Raw genomic sequence first — 22,158 nt, 5'->3', positions numbered from 1 at the left:
AAAGGTCAAAGGTTAACGTGACCGGAGAACTGTGCTAGCTTAGAGACATTACCTACATCAATGACATTTACAATGTGAAGAGTATTTCCACAGTAAGTGTGTGTGTGTGTGTGTGTGTGTGTGTGTGTGTGTGTGTGTGTGTGTGTGTGTGTGTGTGTGTGTGTGTGTGTGTGTGTGTAGTGCTTTGCTTGGCACCATACAGGGCAGGTACATTAGATGCTTCAGACAGTTACAAACTAGTCTTTTGCTCAGTTGCTAGGATGCCTAGGTAGAGACCATTTTGTGTTAGCTATGGCTTCAAGCAGTGCAGTATCTTATTGAATAGAGGACTTCACCTCAGTGTGAGACTACAGGTAACCCCCCACCCAGACCCGACCCCAGCCCTGACCCGACCCCAGCCCAGACCCGACCCCAGCCCTGACCCGACCCCAGCCCATCACCAAGCACAGGTAGCAAACCATGCCTAGAGTCTTAAAGCCAACAGCTTGGACTGCCCAAAGCAGGGTGCCACAAGAGAAGTGGACATGTGGGGGGAGAGAAGTGCACATGTTCCACCTGTGCTGGAAAAGAGCACCAAGGTGAGGGTATGATCAGTCACAGGTTTAACCTGCAGTAAAAGTGTGTGTCTGTTAGTGGAGTGCTTCTGTTTTGTTTCCTCAGTGTGACAGGCGTGGGGGTGGGCTTGTGGATGGAAGGGGGTGGGGTTTATTTCAGGACTCAGAATTACCTGCGGGTGGACTTGTACAGCGTAAGCACTGGAAATGCCCCACTGTTGCGAGAGCTCGATGGGGAGGGCCGTGAAAGTTTGCTTCTTGTCTGAAGTGAAGGGGCCAGCATCAGCATGCGTTCCGTTTCTCCAGCCGTTGAGGCTTGATTCTGCTGAGCCATCATGCTGGTGGCCCCATCGTGGATCTGCCACCTCCCACACTGGATGTGCCTGGTGGCAGCGCAAAGGAGCATCTGGTCTTCTCCCCTCTGCTTATGTTTGCACATATGAGGAATACTGCTAAACTTGAAAGTATGGAAAAGTTCTATAATGTGAGAATGTGCCCCCTCATACTGGGGCCAGATATTAGAGAGCAATGGTAAGAGGGGGTCTGATCCAGAGGCTCAAGGACTCCAGTTTGGTCGTTAAAGACACCCAGCTGGTCTGTAATGTTACTTTGATCCAGTTGCAGACACACCTGGGGCAGGTAAATGAGGGCTGGCCCAGCTGTGTTGGGAAAAGGAGCATGAACCAAATTTGGACTGACTGGGGTTCCCCGTGGACTTGACCAGGGCCCTTTCATGCAGACAGTATTACTAAGAGTTGCCCTTCTATGCTGTTTTCAGATCAGCTTGTTTGTGTCTATTGTAGGGGTTAAATGTCAGGTTTTGGGTGAACAAGCAGATCTGGTTCCAGTATTTCAGTGCAGCAGCTCCCCAATGATGCAGATCCCTTTACTGATGAAGTTAGTCCACAGTTCCTTAGGCAGACTGGTTGGTCCAAACATGTTTATGTTCATATTAGTCAATATCTAATGTAAATATTGTAACTGAGTTGGTTATGGGACAGTGCTTTGCAAATGTTTTGGCTCATGTTAAAAGGGGAAGATGGAACTGCTTTGAGATGGCTCTAGGGCTGTCGTTGTTTATTGTGTTGCTGCATAGTTGTTAGCGGGACCTTAGTTCAAAGGACAATGAGCCAAGCCATGTACATACACATTTAGAGCACACACCTCCTAAATAACTCTGCCTGTATCTCTTCTACTTTACTGTCTTGCACCAAGAAAAAAAACAACAACAACCAAGCCCTGTACCAAATGTATCTTGCTTGCCTTTAAAAATGTCTGAACGAAGCTGGCTGTCAGTGTGCCGTTTTTTATAGACTCTTCTGTCTCCATACTGGTCTGTGGTGTGTGTGTGTGTGTGTGTGTGTGTGTGTGTGTGTATGTGTGTGTGTGTGTGTGTGTGTGTGTGTGTGTGTGATAGACCAAATCCCTACACACATTTTCACATTCATAGAGACAAGCAGAGTGTGAAACAACACAGCAGAGACACAGGAAACGTAGCGTAGGCATGTCATCAAGGACTAAGGTAGGATAAACACATCTGAATTATACTTTTCAGAAAATTATACTCAAGGCTACCAAAAGGAAGGGGAAGACCAATACCCTCTGGTGTGTGTGTGTATGGATGCTATGGAAGCTAAATATAGTTTGCACATTTTATAGAATAATTGGGGTGTATTAACTGAAATATTTTGTTCAGAGATTATAGCAGTACATCGAAGCAATAAGGCATAGATGTACACAATAAGTACACATACATACCCAGACATACTGTGTATTACAGTGGTTGCAGTGAGCAGCTGTGAGTTTCATGCAGTTGGGTTTAGTGTGTGTTACTGAATACTGATGAAACTCTCCTCACACATTCTGTAAATTTACATGAGTGTGTTATTGTACATGTAAATGTATAAATGCCTAAGCACATTCTGACCAATTCCATATATGAGAGTGTGCAGGTGGATGTGTGTGTGTTGTGTACATGTATGTGAATGTAAAAATGCATAAACATGTGCTTTCAACACTTTATAAGAACTGAATTACATCTCTGCGATGACAAACATTTTGTCGATGTGGGGGCATCTGATTGGTGGCCATGCAAAAAATACTGCTATATGTTTGAGACATTGGGATAACAGCATTAACCCCAGGCCTCTGGTGAAGGGATGCAAATAAACCAAGAAGAGCTACACTGGGTCAGTGCATATCTGTGTGTGTGTGTGTGTGTGTGTGTGTGTGTGTGTGTGTGTGTGTGTGTGTGTGTGTGAGAGAGAGAGAGAGAGAGTGGATGATGTGTGTGTGTGTGTGTGAGAGAGAGAAAGAGAGAGAGAGCATGATGTTTGTGTGTGTGTGTGTGTGCGTGTGTGTGAGAGAGAGAGAGAGAGAGAGAGAGAGAGAGAGAGAGAGAGATGTGTGTGTTAGATGAAAGCACTAGTTCTGTGAACAGTCAGGTCCACCTTAGAGCAGCACGAATAAATGAACAGATGTAGCTGTTGACGCTCAGCATGAATTAAACAACTCAGCCCAACCAAAGGAATTACCATCACATCAGCATTCATACTACTGCCTAAACCTGAATCTCACTCAGGTCTCTCTCCCACTGGCATACACCATTATTGACACAAAACATAAGGGTGAAAACTAAATGATATTAAATTTGTTTTCACTTACAATCTACATTTATCCACGATTTTAGATTTAATGGTAGTCTGACATATGCGAAGCATTCTTTCCTGATGTTATCGCTATGACCGGTCGGACGTGCTTTTCTGAATAAACAGGGAAGCCCGTTCCATGGGGCCCTGAAAGGTGAGATTTTCTAAGATAGCCTTAACCCGGCAATTCCCGTAGGGGCCTGAAAAGATGACATTTTCTAAGATAACGCTAACCTGGCAATTACGTTTTGTTTACTTTTCATTCTCACTAAATTATAACTCAAACCCAACAACGGACTCTTAACTGTCAGGTAAAGCTCCATCACCTGCGGCGTTAGAATGTATATGTCCCTTTAAGGATTGCGAGCCCTCCCGGCTTTGGCGTCACTTGCGTGCTCGTCCCCGTGACTGAAATCCTACCGCCCCATTGGTCTAGCCGATTTCCTACTGACGTGCGCGGTCCTCGAGTGTGTGTCACCTTGCTCATATACAGCATTGGCGGTGGTACAGCGGAGGGCCCCTGACCCAAGCAGAAGTGTGCGAGAGATTGAAAACAGCTTAACCATGGCAGCCGCGTCGGACACAGCCAAACCCAAGACTTCTCCGAAGTCCATCAAGTTCCTGTTCGGCGGCCTGGCCGGGTAGGTAGCGTAGAAGCGTTGGCTTGGACCGAAGCAGCAGAAGGTTAACGATAAGCTAACCTAGGTCACTACATTTCTGCTGTGCTAATTACCTTTCCGTGGACTGACTTGCACATTCGAATCGCTAGCGGTGTGTGTGTGTGTGTGTGTGTGTGTGTGTGTGTGTGTGTGTGTGTGTGTGTGTGTGTGTGTGTGTGTGTGTGTGTGTGTTTTGTAAGTGCTCTTTTCTTGCATGAAGTCCCTAAGTGATGTTGTATAGGCCCCTCAAAACCAGTCGGCCTCCTAGGCAGCTATGCTAGCTAGCGATCTATCCGCAGGCATGCGAGTCAGTCTGAAACGCTAAATGTCATATATGTTAGGAATGTGCAGTGGGTGCCGAACACAGCTAGATAATGGGACACGATGTAACTTATGCATCGGTGGAGTGTCATTTCTTGCAGAATGCGTCGGCCTGCACTGTTATGACGCCGGAACGCGTAAAAAAAAAAGATCAAAGCGTGATTGCTATGAATTGCAGATTTTTTAATTTGATATGTGTCTAAGATGACAAAGCCTCATCCTTTTACCAACAGAAAAACTTTTAATGCTGTGGTATGGATGGATGTGTGTGTGTGTGTGTGTGTGTGTGTGTGTGCGCGCGCGCGCGCATGTTTTTTTTTTAGTTGAAGTGAACATTTTGTTTTTGCATGTTCTGTAACATCTTAGCAAACATCTAAAATCAACCTACCTAACCTGCTATAAACAGGTCGTGTTTAAAATTTGGGTGTATTTAACAAAAATTAAATTCAATCTGTGCAAGTTCCTTAAAGGGTATGCTCCCTTTCACGCTACACAGTCTCAGAAAATAACTAAATTTGCCCTCCAAAATCTTCATTTCTGAGTTTCTAAATCCTCTTGGTTCTCACTTGCTCTTGCTCTGTCGCTCCTCAGTATGGGTGCTACTGTGTTTGTGCAACCCTTGGACCTGGTGAAGAACAGAATGCAGTTGAGTGGTCAGGGTTCAAAGGCACGGGAATATAAAACCAGCCTGCACGCCGTCGCCAGCATCCTCCGCAACGAGGGCATCCGTGGCATCTACACCGGGTGAGGGGGCACACCGGGCATGAGGCGGTGAGGGGAGTGGGTCACTTCTACATACACTAGTGGGGAAAGCACACATGCACATACTGTGCAATAAGATGAGAATTCAATGTGAAAAAATTTCTCTCTTTTTGTGAGCCTTTTTTTTTTTTTTTTTTTTTTAAATTAAGACTGGCTTGTGGCTGGCCAAACACATTTTGGAATTGTAATGGAGACTCTTGTTGTATCAAGGTGTATTTTTGTGTATTGTACTTGTCTAGCGTGTGGTTGTTGAACAGGAAATAGCCAGACCAAAAAAGAGGGCAGGACGTGACTAAAAAGTATCTTAATCTAGGAAATCTGATCTCACATTAACTCTTGCATGTCCAAGATGTTATTTGTCTCTGGGTGCTTTTAAAAATAAAAAATAAAAAAGACCAGTTTTAGAATTCTGTTTTCACTAAGGCCTGTAATGTAATCAAGCTGTCTGACCGGTTAGTATAATAGTTATGGTAGTTCTGTTTGAGCTCAGGTTGACGTATTAAGCAGTAATGCAGTTTTTGATGTCATAGATTCAGAGTAGAAGACTTTAACGTGAATGACGTGGATCTTAAATATTTATAAACTGTAACCTGTTGAGAGTATATCTAGAGATGTTACTGACTCCTCTGTTTTACACTTTTTATTCTCTTTCTCTCTCTTATCCCTTCCTTCTTTCACTTGCTCTCCCTCTCTCTGTGCCTGGCTCCAGTCTTTCAGCTGGTCTGCTGAGACAGGCTACATACACCACCACCCGTTTGGGCATCTACACCATCCTGTTTGAGAAGATGACCAAAGCAGATGGCACCCCGCCCAACTTCTTCATGAAGGCGCTGATTGGCATGACGGCAGGTGCCACAGGCGCGTTTGTGGGCACCCCCGCCGAGGTGGCGCTCATCCGCATGACTGCAGATGGGCGGTAAGGGCAGAGCCAGAACCAAAGCCACACTGTTGATTGGCTTTCAGAGTCCCCTGTGACAGAGATCACATGCATATTCATTCATGTGATGAACATAAACATTAGATTAGAGTAACTTGTATCATATGTAATGAAGCTAGTGGTGATTTTCTATTCATTTTGCTTATTTTGTTCAAAAGCAATGCTTGAATTATATACCCATTATAGCTCTATTACCAGCATTTATAATTACTGTTATTAGCAGTAGTAGTATAATTTCAGAGGCAATGCACTAAGAGCTGGAGAAGTAGGGTGACAATAATTTAGGGTTTTCAATAGGCGATGACATCACACACTGAAGCCCTTCCTAAGAAAAGGCCCTTTATAATAGAGATGGTGATCGTAACCCACGATCCCTTACTGGATCCAGCTACCCAATAGAATAACCTGCAGTTCTAGAAAGCTGACTCCAGAACAGAAGGACATTCCTGCACTCAGGCCTGTTCTCTTCCTGTTCTCATGGCAAATTTGCTTAGCTGAAGTGGAACTGTTGACTGGCCCGACACAGGGGAACAGGGAGAGAAAGAGGTTTGAGGAAGTGACAGAGTAGTCTAGAGTAATTAGTGGAAACTCTCTGACTCAAGAATGGTATGATGCATCATAAGTGTGGTTGTTGTGATGCATTGTGAAATATGACGGATTTAGTGAAAATGTGATGCTGAGGAAATGGGAAGGTTTTTCACACTTTTCCTCTCTCACTTTCACACTCTCGTTCTCACTCTCATATTTCAGTCTGCCCCCAAACGAGAGGCGGGGTTATAAAAACGTCTTTAATGCCCTCATTAGAATCACCAGGGAAGAGGGAGTCACAACACTCTGGCGGGTGAGTGTGTATCTTTGCGTGTGTGTGCAAGCTAGTGCAAGTGTACTTACTTGATGTGTTTACGAAGACCGGCTTCTGACATGCATTACAATATGGGCTAGTATAGTGTGATTCCTCAGTGAAAACACTGGTTAAGTACACAGATTAATCTGTCTGGCCAAGAGAGTTTTAGTGGAGGTCAGCAATGTTAATTAGAAATGTAATCAGCAAAAGTTGTGAGTGTTTGTTTTTTAGAGACAAAGTTCTCTGGACTTTGTGTTCCATGTTTAGCTTAGGCTAATGATGACTGGTGTTGTGTTGACACACGTTTTCTAGGGCTGCATACCCACCATGACCAGAGCTGTGGTAGTGAATGCAGCACAGCTGGCTTCATACTCCCAATCTAAACAAGCACTGCTGGACTCGGGTGAGGACTCCCTTACTGTTATTTAAGGGCACTTCACGTTTAAGTTACCTTACCTAAATGCTGCTCCTTAAAGCAGAACTGTCTGTTACAATTACAGAGCAAAACTGTAGATCATAATTCTTAGTGTTCCCTAGAAAATTTTTATTAATGGCCGTTATTTGCAGCTATTTTGCTGAGTTAGAAAACCAGCTCTTTTTTTTGATGGGAGTTGCATCATTTAAATGCTTTTGCAGGAGCACGTGATCTTGAACAATAAATATGCTATAATAATGATGTTGGAATTGAATACTATCCATATCACACTTGGCCACATTGATTTGAGCACTCTGTCTGTCTGTGTGTCTGTCTGTGTGCTTCCAGGCTATTTCTCTGATGATATCCTATGTCACTTCTGTGCCAGCATGATCAGTGGACTGGTAACTACAGCAGCCTCTATGCCAGTAGACATTGCCAAAACCAGGTACTGTCTACACACCTCTCTCCAGCTGGCTGGGTTGGTCATGATCAGAGCTGTAGCCAGTGTTTTAAATAGGAGACCTTGTAGTTTAGCGCAATGTGTAGTGTCTGAGCTGATGTATCTCCTGTATCTGTCGTCTTGTTTGTTTCAGGATTCAAAACATGAGAATGATTGATGGCAAACCAGAATACAAGAATGGATTTGTGAGTTGTTTGTGTGTGTGTTTGTGTGTGTGTGTGTGTGTGTGTGTGTTTGTGTGTGTGTTTGTGTGTGTGTTTGTGTGTGTGTTTGTGTGTGTGTTTGTGTGTGTGTTTGTGTGTGTGTGTGTGTGTGTGTGTGTGTGTGTGTGTGTGTGTGTGTGTGTAATTTACTTTTACAGCATTTGGCAGACACTTATCTTATTAGTAGAACAGTATTTGTGCTCTCTGGAAATTGAATCCATGACCTTGGTGTTGCCAGCATGTTGCTCCGCTTGTGTAGGTGGTTGTGTTCTCCTGCCTTTTTGAAAGTCTCATGTTCTGCTCTGCTGCTCTATGACATAGCTCAGATGGTCACACTTCAAAAGGGAAGGAAACGGTCTGAAACGTCTGCATATAGTGTCTTTCAGGTGGAGGGAGGGAGGGAGATTCTCAAAGACAAAAGGATCAAGGCTAAGTGTTTTACTGCACTGCGGAGTGGTCGGCACTTAGTACTGTCCTAGCATGTGTGCGTTGACAGCCGAACAGAAACCTTATTCACTATCCTCCTTTTATTTATATGTACAATTTTATTTAATGTTTGTCCTGCCTCAGCAAATGGCCCAAGACACAATATTTGGTTTTACCACTGAATGTAGTGTAAATGGACTGTTTAACTCAGTTTTACCGTTGTTCTTCATCTCCCTCTTTCTTCCTCCTTTTCCCTCCTTCCATCTGTTTCTTTTTTTTTTTCTCCCTCATGTCTTATCTTTCTTTCTTTTTTTTCTTTCTCATTTGCTATTCTTCTCTCCACCTGCCTGTAGGATGTGCTGTTGAAGGTGGTGCGAAATGAAGGCTTCTTCAGCCTGTGGAAGGGCTTCACTCCCTACTACGCCCGCCTCGGCCCTCACACCGTCCTCACTTTCATCTTCCTTGAGCAGATGAACAAGTTCTACAGGATCTATTTCCTGGACTCGTAGGTCTCCATGGTGACGACCCCCCCCCCCCCACGTTAGGCCCAGTGGAGGTCCAGACCACGCCCCCCGGGGTCAGTGTGCGTATCCTAGTCTTACTCTGCCAGGCGGCACTAACCCACTGCCCATCTGCGTCACCTTTTTACCACACGTATGCTTGTGGGAGGAGCCTCTGGCGAAGATGCTGGACTTGATTTGCAGTGTGCACACTAACTCTCAGGGACCCAGGTCAGGAACATCCACTGTGCCAGGGTGGGGCCTAACTGGCAGACATTTGGACTGGCACAGTACCCAACCACAGCGACTCCCCCATTGACCAGCAGATGGAAGCTGTGTCCTCCATGCTCCGTCTCTCCTGGTGTGGGACAGATGGCCGTTTATCCCACTTATCACATACCAATGGCTGTGACATTAATTGTGTATGTGTGTTTTGAGGTTGGTGGTGGTGGTTTTTTTTGTTTTTTGTTTTTTTCTTAAACCAGCTTTGCCTGGTTTAAGCTGATCTTTTGAGACTTGGAGTAAACATTTGGCCAGAGACCCCATGAGCAAGCCAAGACTGTCACAAATGATCTCTCTCTCTCTCTCTCGTTCCTTGCTCATGTTTCTCATTAGATCCTGTTTGTCTTGTTCCATTTGTCCACCTGTGCCTAGTGATATGATCTTAAACCCCCCACAACACACATGGAGTGCTGTGTTCACAGCCAACTTCAGACTCTGAGAAACTCCCAACGCCAGTAACAGCATTTTAAATCTCCTGTTTTACAGGAGACGGCTACTGTGAGAATGCATTTCCCAGTCTGCTGTAATTCTAACTAATCTTGTTCATTGAGGTATGAGTATTTGTGCGAAACTGGGCATGAGTGTGTGCGTGTTTGTGAGTGAGCGAGCAAGGGAGAGAGAGAAACTCATTAGCCTCCACTGTTTACTGGATGCAAATCTTTCTGGCACGTGTAATAGGAAACCAAAAATGAAGAGATGTTAAACATTAACAAGTCACTTGAAACAGTTTATGGAGGCTGCACTTGTGATTGATACTGTAACGTGACGTTAATGACGACACAAATGTAAAGGAAACACTGACTCCACGTAAGAACAGGATTTTTGAAGAGGCCACTGAATTTGTCGTTCGCTGAACTCTCAGCTAACGAAGCTCTTCTACTGGCAGGAGCAGGCAGCGCTTTAACAAACATCTCGTTACCTCGTATTTAAGAACGGTTGATTGTGGTACTGGGTTTGCCTTGCTGACTTATTATAATGTGATTCATCACAGTGGTATTGAAAAAGGATACCAGCTTTAACAAGTTTAAAGTGTCATTTTTCACTACATTTAGAGACTAATACAGAGGGTTGGTTTTTAAGAAGTTCATCTGCTCAGAGATTAGAATTAGTATTTTTGTTCCATGGGCTTTAACTTTGTTTTGTAATTTCTGTTCTGAAAGTATCTGAAGTAAAAACAAAAAAAAGACTTAGGACGTTTCTTCCACCTTAAACGCTTTACGCTGACACCCGCAACGAAAAGATTTTTTCTTTCTTTGTTTGAAGTATGACTCATGTAAACGCTGTGCTGTAAGACGAAATAGGATATTAAAATTGCATTGACACTGGAACAACGCAACGGCGCTTCTTTTGGTTCTGCTGTATAGATTCGGCCTTGCTTAAAACGCAAACGCGGAGCTCTAATGGGACCTCCCGAACAAAGATTTATAGGAGCCAGTTCCATATGTAAGCTCAGGTTTATTTTATTTATGTAGTGATGATTTTTTTACACGCACATTAAAACAAGCATATCTAGTTTTTAATGTTGTTTAAAAAGATTTACCGCAGTCTCCCCTACGTGCTGAGTATGGCGCCCTCTGGTGGTCTGTGGCGGTGCTCACACCCATAACGCGTCTAAACACGCGTGTTTCCGGTGAGAATCACTTAGTCCAAGATGGCGGACCTCTTGGGTTCGATCTTGAGCTCGATGGAAAAACCTCCTACTGTCGGCGATCAAGAAAGCCGACGGAAGGCTCGAGGTACACATATTTCATTCGATATCAGCCATAAAGCAGACTTTGTTCTGGATGGGATTACGATTGTGAGGAATTTTGTGGCCGATGCTTCGTATTTCTTCCAGAGTAGCACTAGCAGTGGCTCTGAAAAAAACTACCAATCGCAACCGGAGAAACGTATGTTTTTAGTCACATGCGTCACCAATGTCCTTAATCCTGATTGGCTTTAGTCAGAGCTTCGGCCACGTTCATTGGTTCTCCCGGGTTTTCTATGAAAGTCTTCCCGGTATTCTAATATTGTTTATCGTCTCAAGTAACATCTACATTGAATTTGCTAGCTGTTCTGTTATGGTGACTTGCGTAGTTGTCACAGTTATCGCGTAGGCTTTTTTTATTTGCCATTTGTAAAATTCTCCCAATTAGAGGATGTTGCATGTGCATTTACACTTACAGCTCGACCTTCCCTAAAACAAAGTCAGTTGCATGCTCAGCACGCGGGTCTGCAAGCTTCATTGCCTTGTGTTCCACCTCAACAGAGCAGGCAGCCCGTTTAAAGAAGATGCAGGAAGAAGAGAAGAGAAAGAAAGCAGAGTTTAGGAAAAAGGTTTGACACCCCTCCCCCCAAGTCCCCTTGAGTAGTTCAGCACTTAACCTGGTAGCTAGGTGGCATATTTGGGAGGGAGAACAATAGGAAAAGGGATGCAACATTTCATAGAAAACCCTTACTACTAAAGTTTGAATCTTTGAATCTCCATGTGCTTAACAGATGGAGAAGGATGTGTCAGACTTCATCCAGGACAGCACTCTGCAGAAGAAGAAGTATGAACCTATGGGGAAGATAGAGAGAAGCATCCTGTGAGTGATAACACACAACAGTGCCCCCCCCCCCTTATCAAGGTGGCTTTATTGACATGACTGTATAGTACAGCATTGCCAAAGTAAAGGCAATTGGAACATTTTACGAAAACTATAGTTTAACATTTTCAATAAATGTACTGTTTCCTTAACTATCTCTCTTACACACGCTCACCCCCTTTTTAGAGTAAGATTTTATGGCTGTGTTTTTGTTTTTCTTTAAGGACTGTAGTTATATATAATTTATAAAAGGTCAGGACTGGCATGGCAGAATGGGTTAGGATCTGGTTTGGGTTAAGTGAGCCCAGTAATGGTGTAGTGCTTGACCTCTTAATTGGGTTTAGTTCTGGTTCAGATCATACCAGGTCCAGGACTGAATCTGTTATGGAAGCCTGATGGTGAGAAAGAAGAGCCATGCAGAGAGATGTAGTACACAGGAAGGGAAGAAAGTTAAAGTACTCCATTTCTTATCCAAATTCTTCCCTTCTCTTCTGGCCAAACTCACGCACTTGCTATCTCATTTTCATTGTTTGTTTTATAGGGCTTTAATGGCATGGCAGTGATTTATACAATTTTGCCAAAAATACCATAAATGAACGAAGCACTTATTCCCCCTGGGAAAAGGTTGAAAAAGACCAAAATAAAGTATATCATCTTCAAAATAAATTAAGAATTAATTAACAATATGTACCAATTACATAATATATGTAGCAGTAGCAATAATAATAACAACAATATTACTGTTAATAGTAATTACTTACTGGTTGTCCCTTGGGCATGGAAAAGATGCTGCAAATCTTACTAATTTCATAAGACCACTCTTTGCCCCAAGATACAGAACAGTTTGTCTTTATTACAGTAGAAATCCTGGGTACATTTTCTTATAGAGTGGGTTTCTAATTGATTCTACCTGGCACACTCCGCTGGGCGGTGTGTGTCTGTCTCCACCAGTCTCAGGTGGCAGTGGGCGTACTAGCTGACCTCTGAGGGTGGTCAGGTCTGCTGCTGATGGCCAGTTTTTATGCTCAGGCTGTGCGCACTGAGTCTGGATGTTGTCGGCCCTTTCTTCATTTTTGTTTTTGATCCTGGTCAGATTAGTTGCAATTTAGAGAAATGCGCTATATTTAAAACAAAATTGAAAAGTTTTAGAATGGCTAGTTTGAATTCAGTGTTTGTGTTTGTTTACGTGTCACTGGCTTATTCTGGGTTTTAGACCTTTGAGATTTTCCTCTATTTTTTCCAGTTTTTGGAAAGTCTAGTGGATTTGATTGTCCTTAATTATGGTCTCATGGCATTTTAATTTTTCTAATATTTTCTGTTGCTCTTTATTTGTTCGATGATTATAGTTCAAGATATTTTTTTCCATACTTAACCTTTTTATTGTTATGGTGCAATTTATTTACTGATTTCCTGTTTCTTCCTGGACGGATATGTGGTTCATGGAGTTTTTGTTTAGACAATTTTCTCATTTTTTTGCAGCGCTGATCAAACAATTTGTCAGATTGTGTACGCTTTGGGTTCCTTTGATATAATGGCGGGTTTGAAATTTGGGCTACATACTCAATGATATAGTTTATGCTCTTGATAGCAGTGTCTAATCCCTCCACAGTTTGTAGGTAGGTGCATGAGAGAAATGAATTAAGGGATTTAATTTCTTGGTGGTGAATTGCACATTTCTTATTTTTCTGTGCTGTCTTGCGCCAATCTAAAATATATTTTGATCTCATGCATTCTGCTGGTCTTGTTACATGTGTTGTTTGTAATTGCTCTATTCAGATGTGCCATCGTTTGGCTTTCCATTGACATTGTACAGACAGAGTTGCAGTAGGTAGTTCCTGTATGTATATATGGATTTGCTGTAATTCTCTCTGGGGCATTGCATGGATATTGTTTCCTATTCTAAAGTATTGTGTGCTGATTTGCCCCCTGGTTTAGCATTAAGGTAACCCACAAATCAATACATTAACCAGAGGGGACAACCAGACCCTTTTGGAAGGTCTGGTTGGCTGGCAAGAGTCTGTTGTGAGCTGGTAGCAGTTGCGACTGCCACAGCTGGGTCTGAGTAAAGCACTCTACTGCTGCAGGATTCTGTCTCTCCGACTCTACCTTGTGCTGTCTCTCTCTTTCAGCTTCTCTTGGAGAGTAGCCATCGCTTTCATGCAGCTCTAACATGCACTAACTCTACCTCTAGCCATGTGAAGCGCTCCGTTTCCAGGGTTACAGAGGTATGGAGTGAGGGCAGCTGGTCCTTTACTACATTTGCCTCATTACATGCTAAAGTCACCAATGTGTGCAGTGATGCCCGGAACTCGAAATATCGGATGCTGATGTGTTTATGTGGCATGACATGAAAATTAGCGTGATTGACACATTGCACAATGTTCATCTCAAGTAACATATCGAAGTACCTGCCAAATAAAGAATGCTCGCGAAATTGTCTTAGTAGCAATACATTTGTTAACAGAATATGACTGTACAGGGAGGTTAGCTAGCTACCTTTTTGTTTTGGAGACTTTCAGTGGGATACAACATCTGATCATTCAAAGCTCTCTTTTCGCTTCACTCAAGGCAACATGCTTTTCATTGAATTTCCAGCTATATACAGTGAAACAAAATGGGAATTGTAATGTTCTTCCAGGACCATGGTGCAACACAAAAGAAGAACATAAGTGTAAATAATAATTATGAAATACCGGGCCAATATAGGGCAACAGTGGGTGAATGTGCAAAGGATGTACCATGCTGTGACCTTTTAGCAAATACATTTATACCATTGAGAAGTCTGGTGGTGTGGGGAAAAGCCTCTTGCACAGGCTGGCTGTAAGGGTCCGATTGCTTTAGTACGTCCTCCCACACATCAGGAGAGAGAAGACTCTGTGTGTGGGGTGTGTGTTGGATCATCAACAATGCTGGTACTTTTGCCAAAAATGTGGTGTAAATGAATTCCGTCCAGAAGTATGTCTCTATATCCCTTCTAGGGGATTCACCAGCTATGCAGATGGAGCGACAAACTCCATTAATTTTGCTAAGTTGGTCTCTAAGCAGCAATTGGTAATGGCTAACGCTGCTAAGCTAACGAGCCCCAGCCACTTAGCTAACCACCAAATTAGCCTTAGTGTGTACGGCCAATTAGCTACCTGTCCTGTGCTCGTGGTGAGGTATCAGACCGGACGCTAGGCCATCGTCTCTGCTAAAGGTGAATCTAACAGGTCTATATTAGAACACCAGCTAAACGGCAGCCACAGTGCTGCCTGCACGGAGTGAAGAGGTGGAGCCCATGCGCCTGTGCTCCTGTGGGAATAAAACTGCAAGCATGAACACGCTCCAGGTTTGCTGTGCATGCTGTAGGCTGCGACATGCTCAGGCACCCTTTAATGCCCTGTGCTTGTGTGAGCACTGCACGAGGCTCACTGTGAAAAGCCTACGCTGCAGACTGGCACACCAAGCCAGCGTGTCTGGTAAGTGCGCTCTCGGGTGAGGCAGCTCCGTTGCCTGCCAGGGCACCTGGCGCCATGGCATCGAGCTGGGATGATCGGCTCGTTGTCAGCAGACGAGAGGAAGGGCAGAGCTCTCGGGTGGGGTTTCTGGGGGTTGAGCTGGTCCTCACCACGCACATCTGCGAGACTTTACAAACTGGACTTGACTGCACCGACAACGCCACATGCTGTGTTGAGCGAAAGATAACTTACTAACATTAACCCCTGTCTCTGATAGCATGGCGAAGGGTCTCACAGACCAGCCACCTTGCTGATGTCAGTGGATGGGGAAGAAAACAGCACATTTTACAAAAACAGATGTGTGTGTGCTCTGTAACCCGCAATAAGAATCAAAATGACCATTTTTGTGCTTGAGGTGAACGTTGGTTAATGACTGGTTTCAGTTTTCAGCGTAGTCTGAATAAATCATTGTCATCAGTCTGCACTGGGAATCAAAAGGCATATCAAATTGGTGTTCGTACATTTCTCAGTGCCCTCCTGTATACTTGATGGCAGGAGCACCAGTGCTCCTTTGCAAAGAGCTCACTGTAGAACTGTTGAGATGTTCGTGGGGGCATCGTCTGTCTCTAACTTTGGTGCAGAGTTCAAATCGGATCGCTCCTCTTTTTGAAGTTTTTCTGAGTTTGTGTCTTATTGAAATTCGCTCCAATTGCCCTGTATCACGTGTCATTTTTGTGAATGTTGAATGATCATCTCATTGGCCATTAGGGTCTTTCATTGTCATGTATAAAATATAATATAAAACATTATAATTAGTGCTCTCAGACATGCATTCCAAAAACCTGTATAACACAAACGCAGGACACAGTGTAAATATTAACCAAGGTACAAAAAAGCTTTTCATGGTGTTGTTGATGACATACAATAGGTGTAGTTTGGTTTTAGTAGCTAAGAATTAAGAGGATATTTGTACCTAGTCTTTACATGATCAATTACGGGTTACTAAGTCCTGTGGAATTACCCAGTAGAACCTTGCTCGATGAATCAGAGTGTATTCAGTTTAAGATTCTGCATAACATCTTAGATTGATGCAGAGCAAATGAGGGACTGTGCTTGATTCCAGCACTGTAGAATTAATCTACATGCTAAAAGGGCTGTGAACCTTGCCACAGTGAGAGTTAGACCTCTGAAGGGATTGTCTTCCCCAGGTACCCAAAATACAGCCATAATTGGGTCAGGTTGTACCATGCATCCCAGGAGATCTGACAGAGTTCTGAATATAGAGTTCTAAAAATTATTTTGGATAATTTTGGGCATAGCATGGCATAGGATGCCCCACAACTGTCGCACAAAGGATCTATGTTAGGATTCATTTTAGAAAATTTGAGAGATGGAGACAGTGCAATGTCCTAAACTGTCTTATGACCATGCCTAGAGCATATAGATGCATATAGATGCTTCCATAACTACTCCGTTATGGTAATTTCAGAAAACCTAGGGATGTATTTGATTAGACATTTGGCTTTAGATGTATGATATTACACCTATAGGCAAGGGATCGACAGAAAACAAAGATTAGGTACCGTAGGAAAGGTTTGTTGTGCTATATCCAATATTGTTGTGAATTTGTAGAAATTGAAAAACATGGATTTAAGGCAAGCTGAATTTACTGCGCAGAGGGTTACCCAAAGAGGGTAACATGCCATCAATATAAAGGGCTTCTATTTTTAGAATGCCATTACTAGTCCATAGTTGAAAGGAGCTGTCAGACAGCGAGGGAATGGAAATGATGATTTGCACACAAGGGAGCAATTCGCATGCCATCTGAAGTGCTGTCTTGTTAGTCTAGATTTTGAGGGACTGTTTTACAATGGGATTGGTTTTAGCAAATTCCAGTTCCAATGAGGCTAGATGACACAAGGCTGGACCAGTTAGTAACTTGGCGATCCCAGACAGAGGGAGCTTGCCTATGACAGGCCCAGTAATACAAGAGGTAGGCAGTTTCGTACTCCGATTACTTCCGTAGTCTGTGTTTGTGTTTGTAAAAAGGCCTAATTCTCTGAGCTTTTCTGTTGCAAATAAAGCATGCATTGAAAAAAAAAATGAATTGGAATACATTGGAAAGGCTTACAAATTTGGGGAGAATGTTCCCGTTTAAAGCATTAACTTTCCCTGCCAGCGATAAAAATAATTGATGGTACATTCTAAATGGAGGTTTGAAATTCAATTTAAACAAGTCAATTTAAACAAGGATGGGTGCCCATGTATCTGCATGGGCTACGATGGACTCCCTGGGCAATCCTGCTGATGGGAAACAGTCCACGCTTATGTAAGTTAAACTTGTACCCAGAAATCCTACCCAACATCCTCGGTGACATACAAAACTAGATCATCTGCATGTAAGGACCTTGTGCTCCCTCGCTCCTCTTAATGTCTCCTGATAGTCACCAAGTGTAGGGCAGTAGCCAAAGGCCCAATGGAGATTGCAGACAACTGAGGAGAGGGGGACACTCTTGTTTTGTGCCGGTATTGGTATACATAAGATAAAAGAAATCCCTACTCAGCCCAGTCGAACCATATAGGTTGAACGCTTTTGAGCATCTGTTGATAGAAGCACCTCTGGGCAATGGGAATTTTGTCCTAGGAGATTATTGTAATATTGAAAAGTCTACAATGGTATGAAAATAAGAGTCTGAAACGAGATTGATCTGGAGAGTTAATTGTGGCAAGGACTTTTTTAAGACTGGTTTTGGCTAGCGGTTTTGTATCTACATCTATACTGTATCTACTGAGGCCTGTAAAAGAGGCTGGATCAAGTGGGCCCTTATCCTGCTTAGATGCAGGCCTGGCGGAAAGTTGGAGGAAGTATATTGGCGTTACATGATTAATTTGAAAAAATCAAGCAGTAAAAGGGAAATTAACCCCGAGGAAGCTTTATAGGACTCCTTGTCCTGGAGCTTTAGAAGTATGCATGCTCTTTATGGAGTAGTTTAATTCTTTAAGCGGTCTTCAAGTTGTGTTTTGTCTTCTGCAGAAATCTAGGGGATATTTAATTCACTAAAAAAATCATGTATTAAAGTGGCATCACCCTCTGACTGAACAATTCTACACTTGTTTATATTCTTTAAATATCTTATTTATATCCTGTTATTCAAGAGTTTTCTGTCCAAAATTAGTTATCATTCCAGAAGCAGTTTGTCCACAAAGTACTCTTTGATTCTTCTCCCATGTTATTTCTTGTCAGAAAGAATTTGATCTGGGATGTTATGAAATCTGTGAAAGAATTTTCTGCCAATAAAAGATGCCAACAGCATTAAGAGTGGGTCATGGTCAGAAATGACTATGGCCTCATAATCGCACCGACTAACTGAAGGGCAAAGTTTACAGCTGAAGAGAAAATGATCGGTTTAGATATGTGAATGTGAGGGTAAAAGAATGAACAAGATGCATACTTGAACCGCCAGAGGTCAGTTATTTTATATGTACCACACAAAGATGGAAGTGGTTTTTGTCAGTGATGGGGCTTTATTAGGTGTCCTATCTAGTTTGGGGTCAAGGACATAGTTGAAGTCCCTGCCCATAATTAGGTGATGAGTAGGTCAGGAAGGGACGCAAAAAATGTGGGAAAGAAAAACTTATCGCTGTAGTCAGGGGTGCAGACATCAGCTGAGATTAGAGGAGAGTTCTGCGAGTGCCCAGTAACTACCACACACCTGCCAAGAGCAGCAGTGGGTACATGGGATGAAATAAAAGGGGTGTTTTGGTTTATTACAATTGCAGTTCACCAAAATGTTTTATTACCATTTAAATGGAACATTTGCCCATCCCATCCCTTTCGCAACTGAAAATTATCTCGGGTTTCTTGGGTGTGTGTCTGGTAGTGTTATGCATGCAGGTTCTGCATGAATCGAGTCAAAGCTCTTCCTGCTCCACAGCATTATTAAGGTTCTTCCTGTTCCAGCTAATGTATTGCACTAGGCTTTCTCCTTTAACACATAAGCAGCTGGCTTGAATTATTTCACTCTTGAGGTCACCGTGATCCATTGAACATTCAGCATGAGAAACAATATTTAAATGGTTTATCACATTTAACTGAATGTGAAATAAAATGTGATATTTGTCCTGTAATAAAATGCTACCATAGGAGAATAAGTAAAAGTCTGGTCATAATGAAATGAAAATAACTCATCAGAGAGAACAACATTGGGGACGACGTGAACAGGCAAGGCATGAAATTATAGCCTCCTTTTGCCTTTGGCTATGCCAAGAATATGACTTTTTTTTTTTTCCTTTGGCTATAATAGTGCAGCTGTATTTAGATGGGACGAGGGCTTGCAGGCCGTAACCAGCAGTCTGTGTATTTTATCCTTAAAGTTACACCTGTTTGTTGCAGATATTTGACATCAGATATCTGATATCTCTCACTGCTTCAATGCTACATGCACGTCCTCCTTTGAGGTGCACTGCATCGTGTCCCCTAAGCACTGTGTCTGTTGACCCAGGCATGACGTGGCTGAGGTGGCTGGTTTGACGTCGTTTTCGTTCGGCGAGGACGAGGAGAGCAGATACGTCATGCTCTTTAAGAAGGTCCGTGCTGGCTACACTTTCCGCTGACACTTTACCACGCCCACCACCAGTAACCTGTTAGTGTTGAGTTGGTATGTGTTTTTTCTGTACTGCATCATAGTAACACCTATGCTGGTCTTCACCTGCTGTGCACGTGTGTGTGTGTGTGTGGGGCTGTGTGTGTGCGTGCACGTAAAGGAGTTCGCCCCGTCTGATGAGGAGCTGGAGGCGTATCGGAGGGGGGAGGAGTGGGACCAGGCAAAAGCAGAGGAGAGACGCAGGCTGAGGGTGAGCTGCGGAACAGTTCAGTCCCCTCTGAGTACTACATATGCCTTCCAGAACCCAACATGAACTTTCTCCGTTTACTTTCACCGAAATGCTGGGAAAAAAAAAAGGATTCTATAGCCAGAAGAGTTTTGAAGCATTTTAAGTCTTGTTCAAGTCTTCCTACAATGATTCTAGAATATGTTCATTTACCTATCATCATAATGCTTGTATATACTGAATTTGTAGGATAGTCAGTCAATATGTTCACATGAAAAGAATGTTAAATTCCAAGTCTAAAATTAATCACAAATTAATTTTCATTAGAAACATTTTAGAGCTTCTCAGTGACGCTAAATTCACCAGCAGATACATTGTTTGATACAATAAAAATCAGCCCAGTACTGGTTTACATGAGGCAGTTAAATAACTGCACATGTCATATTGCCTTCATAAGTTGTTCCACCCCTATTATCTCAGGAACAGGCAGCACTGGAGGAGAAGGCTGCCAGTCAAACAGAGAAGAGGCCAGCCTCTCCCAGCTCCAATTACAGAGACAAATACAGCCACCTGATTGGAACATCTGCTGCTAAGGATGCAGCGCACACGCTTGAGGCCAATCGGGCTTACGGCTGTGGTATGTCTGGACACGGCCTTCCCATGCCAGCATGAGCACAACCCTCAACAGACTAGATGTGGATTCTCCACGTAGCCCTGACTTTCCTAACTCATGCCTTATCAGCCTTAACCTCAGCAACCCAAATGACCGGAACGGTCTTGATCTGTGAACCTTACGCACACATTCCCAAAACATGATGTCTCTCAGTTCCTTCCCCTTGGTTCAAACTGTTTCCTGGTTGTCTTTTCTCTCCCCCTGACAGTCCCTGTGGCCAATAAGCGGGACACTCGCTCCATCGAAGAAGCCATGAACGAGATCAGAGCCAAAAAACGACTCAAGAAAGGAGAAGAGGACCCAGGGGCCAGCAGTAGCAGTGGTGGTGGCAAATTGTAAGAGGAAAGTGATGTGCACGTGTGTACGTCTGTGGCTGCAAACAGGGTCTGTGTTCATACTGCTAAAAATAGTGTTCCTGTACAGTATTTTACTCTATATAGCAATAGCAGCCATTTTCAGAAGCCCTTGACGGCCTGTGGGAGGTGTTCAGGGTTGAATATTGATGTGTGATTGGAGAAAAGCCCTGTGCAAACACTGTTCAACTGGCACTCTAGACTACTGCTCTCTTTCCTCATAGTCATTAGTTTAGTAGGAGAACTGTGTGCTTTATTTCTCTGTGTATTCCTGGGATGTTTAACAGAAAGCCTGGGTAAAGGCACCCTGCAGTCCAGGATTATTTTAGTAATAATCATATATTGACCTGTAGTGTCCTTTTTTCTGTTCTAATCATGGTGGAATCCCCATATCCTGATATGTCCACTCAAAACATCAAGGGTCTGATTTAGTAAGTCATTTAGCACCCAGCATCCCCCCTACAAAAAATGGACAAAAAAAAAACTTATTTACTGAAAATTGAACCGTCTAAATGCTTGGACTAAATCTAGCCCGATTGGAGCTATTTTACTGATAAAGGAGTTTCTGATCTACTAGAATTACCTGATTACAGTAAGATGTTTTAGGCAAGTCTGTGGTTAATACATTTAAGTATTATTTAACTTAAGTGAGTACAAAGCCTAAATGAATGGATGTTAATTGTTCTTTTTATCAACTGGTCCTCTTGCACATTTTAGACATTTATCTGATGACAATATATTCTGAATAGTTTTTTCTTTATATCAGGCCTGGATTGGATTGCTTTAATGTTTTAATTAAACGAATGATAAAAGGCGAAATACTTGGGTGCATTTTTTTTTTTGCGTGTGTCTGGTTCATTCACTCTCATGAAGAAATCTTTCCTACAAAACATAACTTCAGCTGTTTAATTTAGGTCCAATGACTAAACATTTCTCGTGGACCAAAGGTAACCGAATTGTCTCCGGCTGCTGATCTATTTGGGAGTTTTACGCTGTAGCAGTTTCCGACCGCCCAGTAGCAAGTTTGCTCTGTGCAGCAGCGAAAGTCTTCAGTCGCGGAATTCTATTCGGCCTCCGCCAAGTCCGCTTCTTCAAAGGCTTTCGAGACCTTGCTGAATCTCCGTCTTTGAAGACGCAACCGCAGTCGCTCAGCTCGCTTAGAAGATATTTCATTCAATTCATAGTTCCCTAGTCTTTGGTCATTTTGAGGCGGCCCAGATTTCTCTGGATTTTGCGTCGCTGCGCATTGCGCGCTCTTTGCGTACGCGTACGGACCACCATTAG

General features: G+C 43.1%; 2 protein-coding genes across 2 annotated transcripts; both read left to right on the top strand.

Annotated features, from left to right (window-relative positions):
- Positions 1-3,664: 3,664 nt before the first annotated feature.
- slc25a11 (solute carrier family 25 member 11) lies at positions 3,665-10,346 on the top strand. Its single transcript, XM_027026186.2, has 8 exons — positions 3,665-3,843; positions 4,774-4,926; positions 5,654-5,860; positions 6,632-6,722; positions 7,038-7,128; positions 7,489-7,588; positions 7,737-7,788; positions 8,586-10,346. Exons 1-8 carry the CDS (start codon positions 3,767-3,769, stop codon positions 8,739-8,741), a joined length of 927 nt encoding a protein of 308 aa, XP_026881987.1. The 5' UTR covers positions 3,665-3,766; the 3' UTR covers positions 8,742-10,346.
- Positions 10,347-10,640: 294 nt separating this feature from the next.
- On the top strand, positions 10,641-21,693 carry spag7 (sperm associated antigen 7). Its single transcript, XM_027026176.2, has 7 exons — positions 10,641-10,750; positions 11,263-11,330; positions 11,493-11,581; positions 19,521-19,605; positions 19,783-19,872; positions 20,329-20,485; positions 20,730-21,693. Exons 1-7 carry the CDS (start codon positions 10,666-10,668, stop codon positions 20,858-20,860), a joined length of 705 nt encoding a protein of 234 aa, XP_026881977.1. The 5' UTR covers positions 10,641-10,665; the 3' UTR covers positions 20,861-21,693.
- The last annotated feature ends 465 nt before the right edge of the window (positions 21,694-22,158 follow it).

The sequence above is a fragment of the Electrophorus electricus genome, chromosome 6 (genome assembly GCF_013358815.1).
Source record: "Electrophorus electricus isolate fEleEle1 chromosome 6, fEleEle1.pri, whole genome shotgun sequence".
NCBI lineage: Eukaryota > Metazoa > Chordata > Actinopteri > Gymnotiformes > Gymnotidae > Electrophorus > Electrophorus electricus.
Note: the sequence above shows the minus strand (reverse complement) of the source record. Positions and strands in the feature narration are given on the sequence as shown.

Bases quoted from the DNA above. Each gene is read 5' to 3' on its own strand.
- slc25a11 (XM_027026186.2), top strand. From the start codon at position 3,767: ATGGCAGCCGCGTCGGACACAGCCAAACCCAAGACTTCTCCGAAGTCC. The intron at 3,844-4,773 runs GTAGGTAGCGTA...GTCGCTCCTCAG, and splicing joins CTGTTCGGCGGCCTGGCCGG to TATGGGTGCTACTGTGTTTG. The intron at 5,861-6,631 runs GTAAGGGCAGAG...CTCATATTTCAG, and splicing joins CGCATGACTGCAGATGGGCG to TCTGCCCCCAAACGAGAGGC.
- spag7 (XM_027026176.2), top strand. From the start codon at position 10,666: ATGGCGGACCTCTTGGGTTCGATCTTGAGCTCGATGGAAAAACCTCCT. The intron at 10,751-11,262 runs GTACACATATTT...CCACCTCAACAG, and splicing joins AAGCCGACGGAAGGCTCGAG to AGCAGGCAGCCCGTTTAAAG. The intron at 11,331-11,492 runs GTTTGACACCCC...TGTGCTTAACAG, and splicing joins AAGCAGAGTTTAGGAAAAAG to ATGGAGAAGGATGTGTCAGA.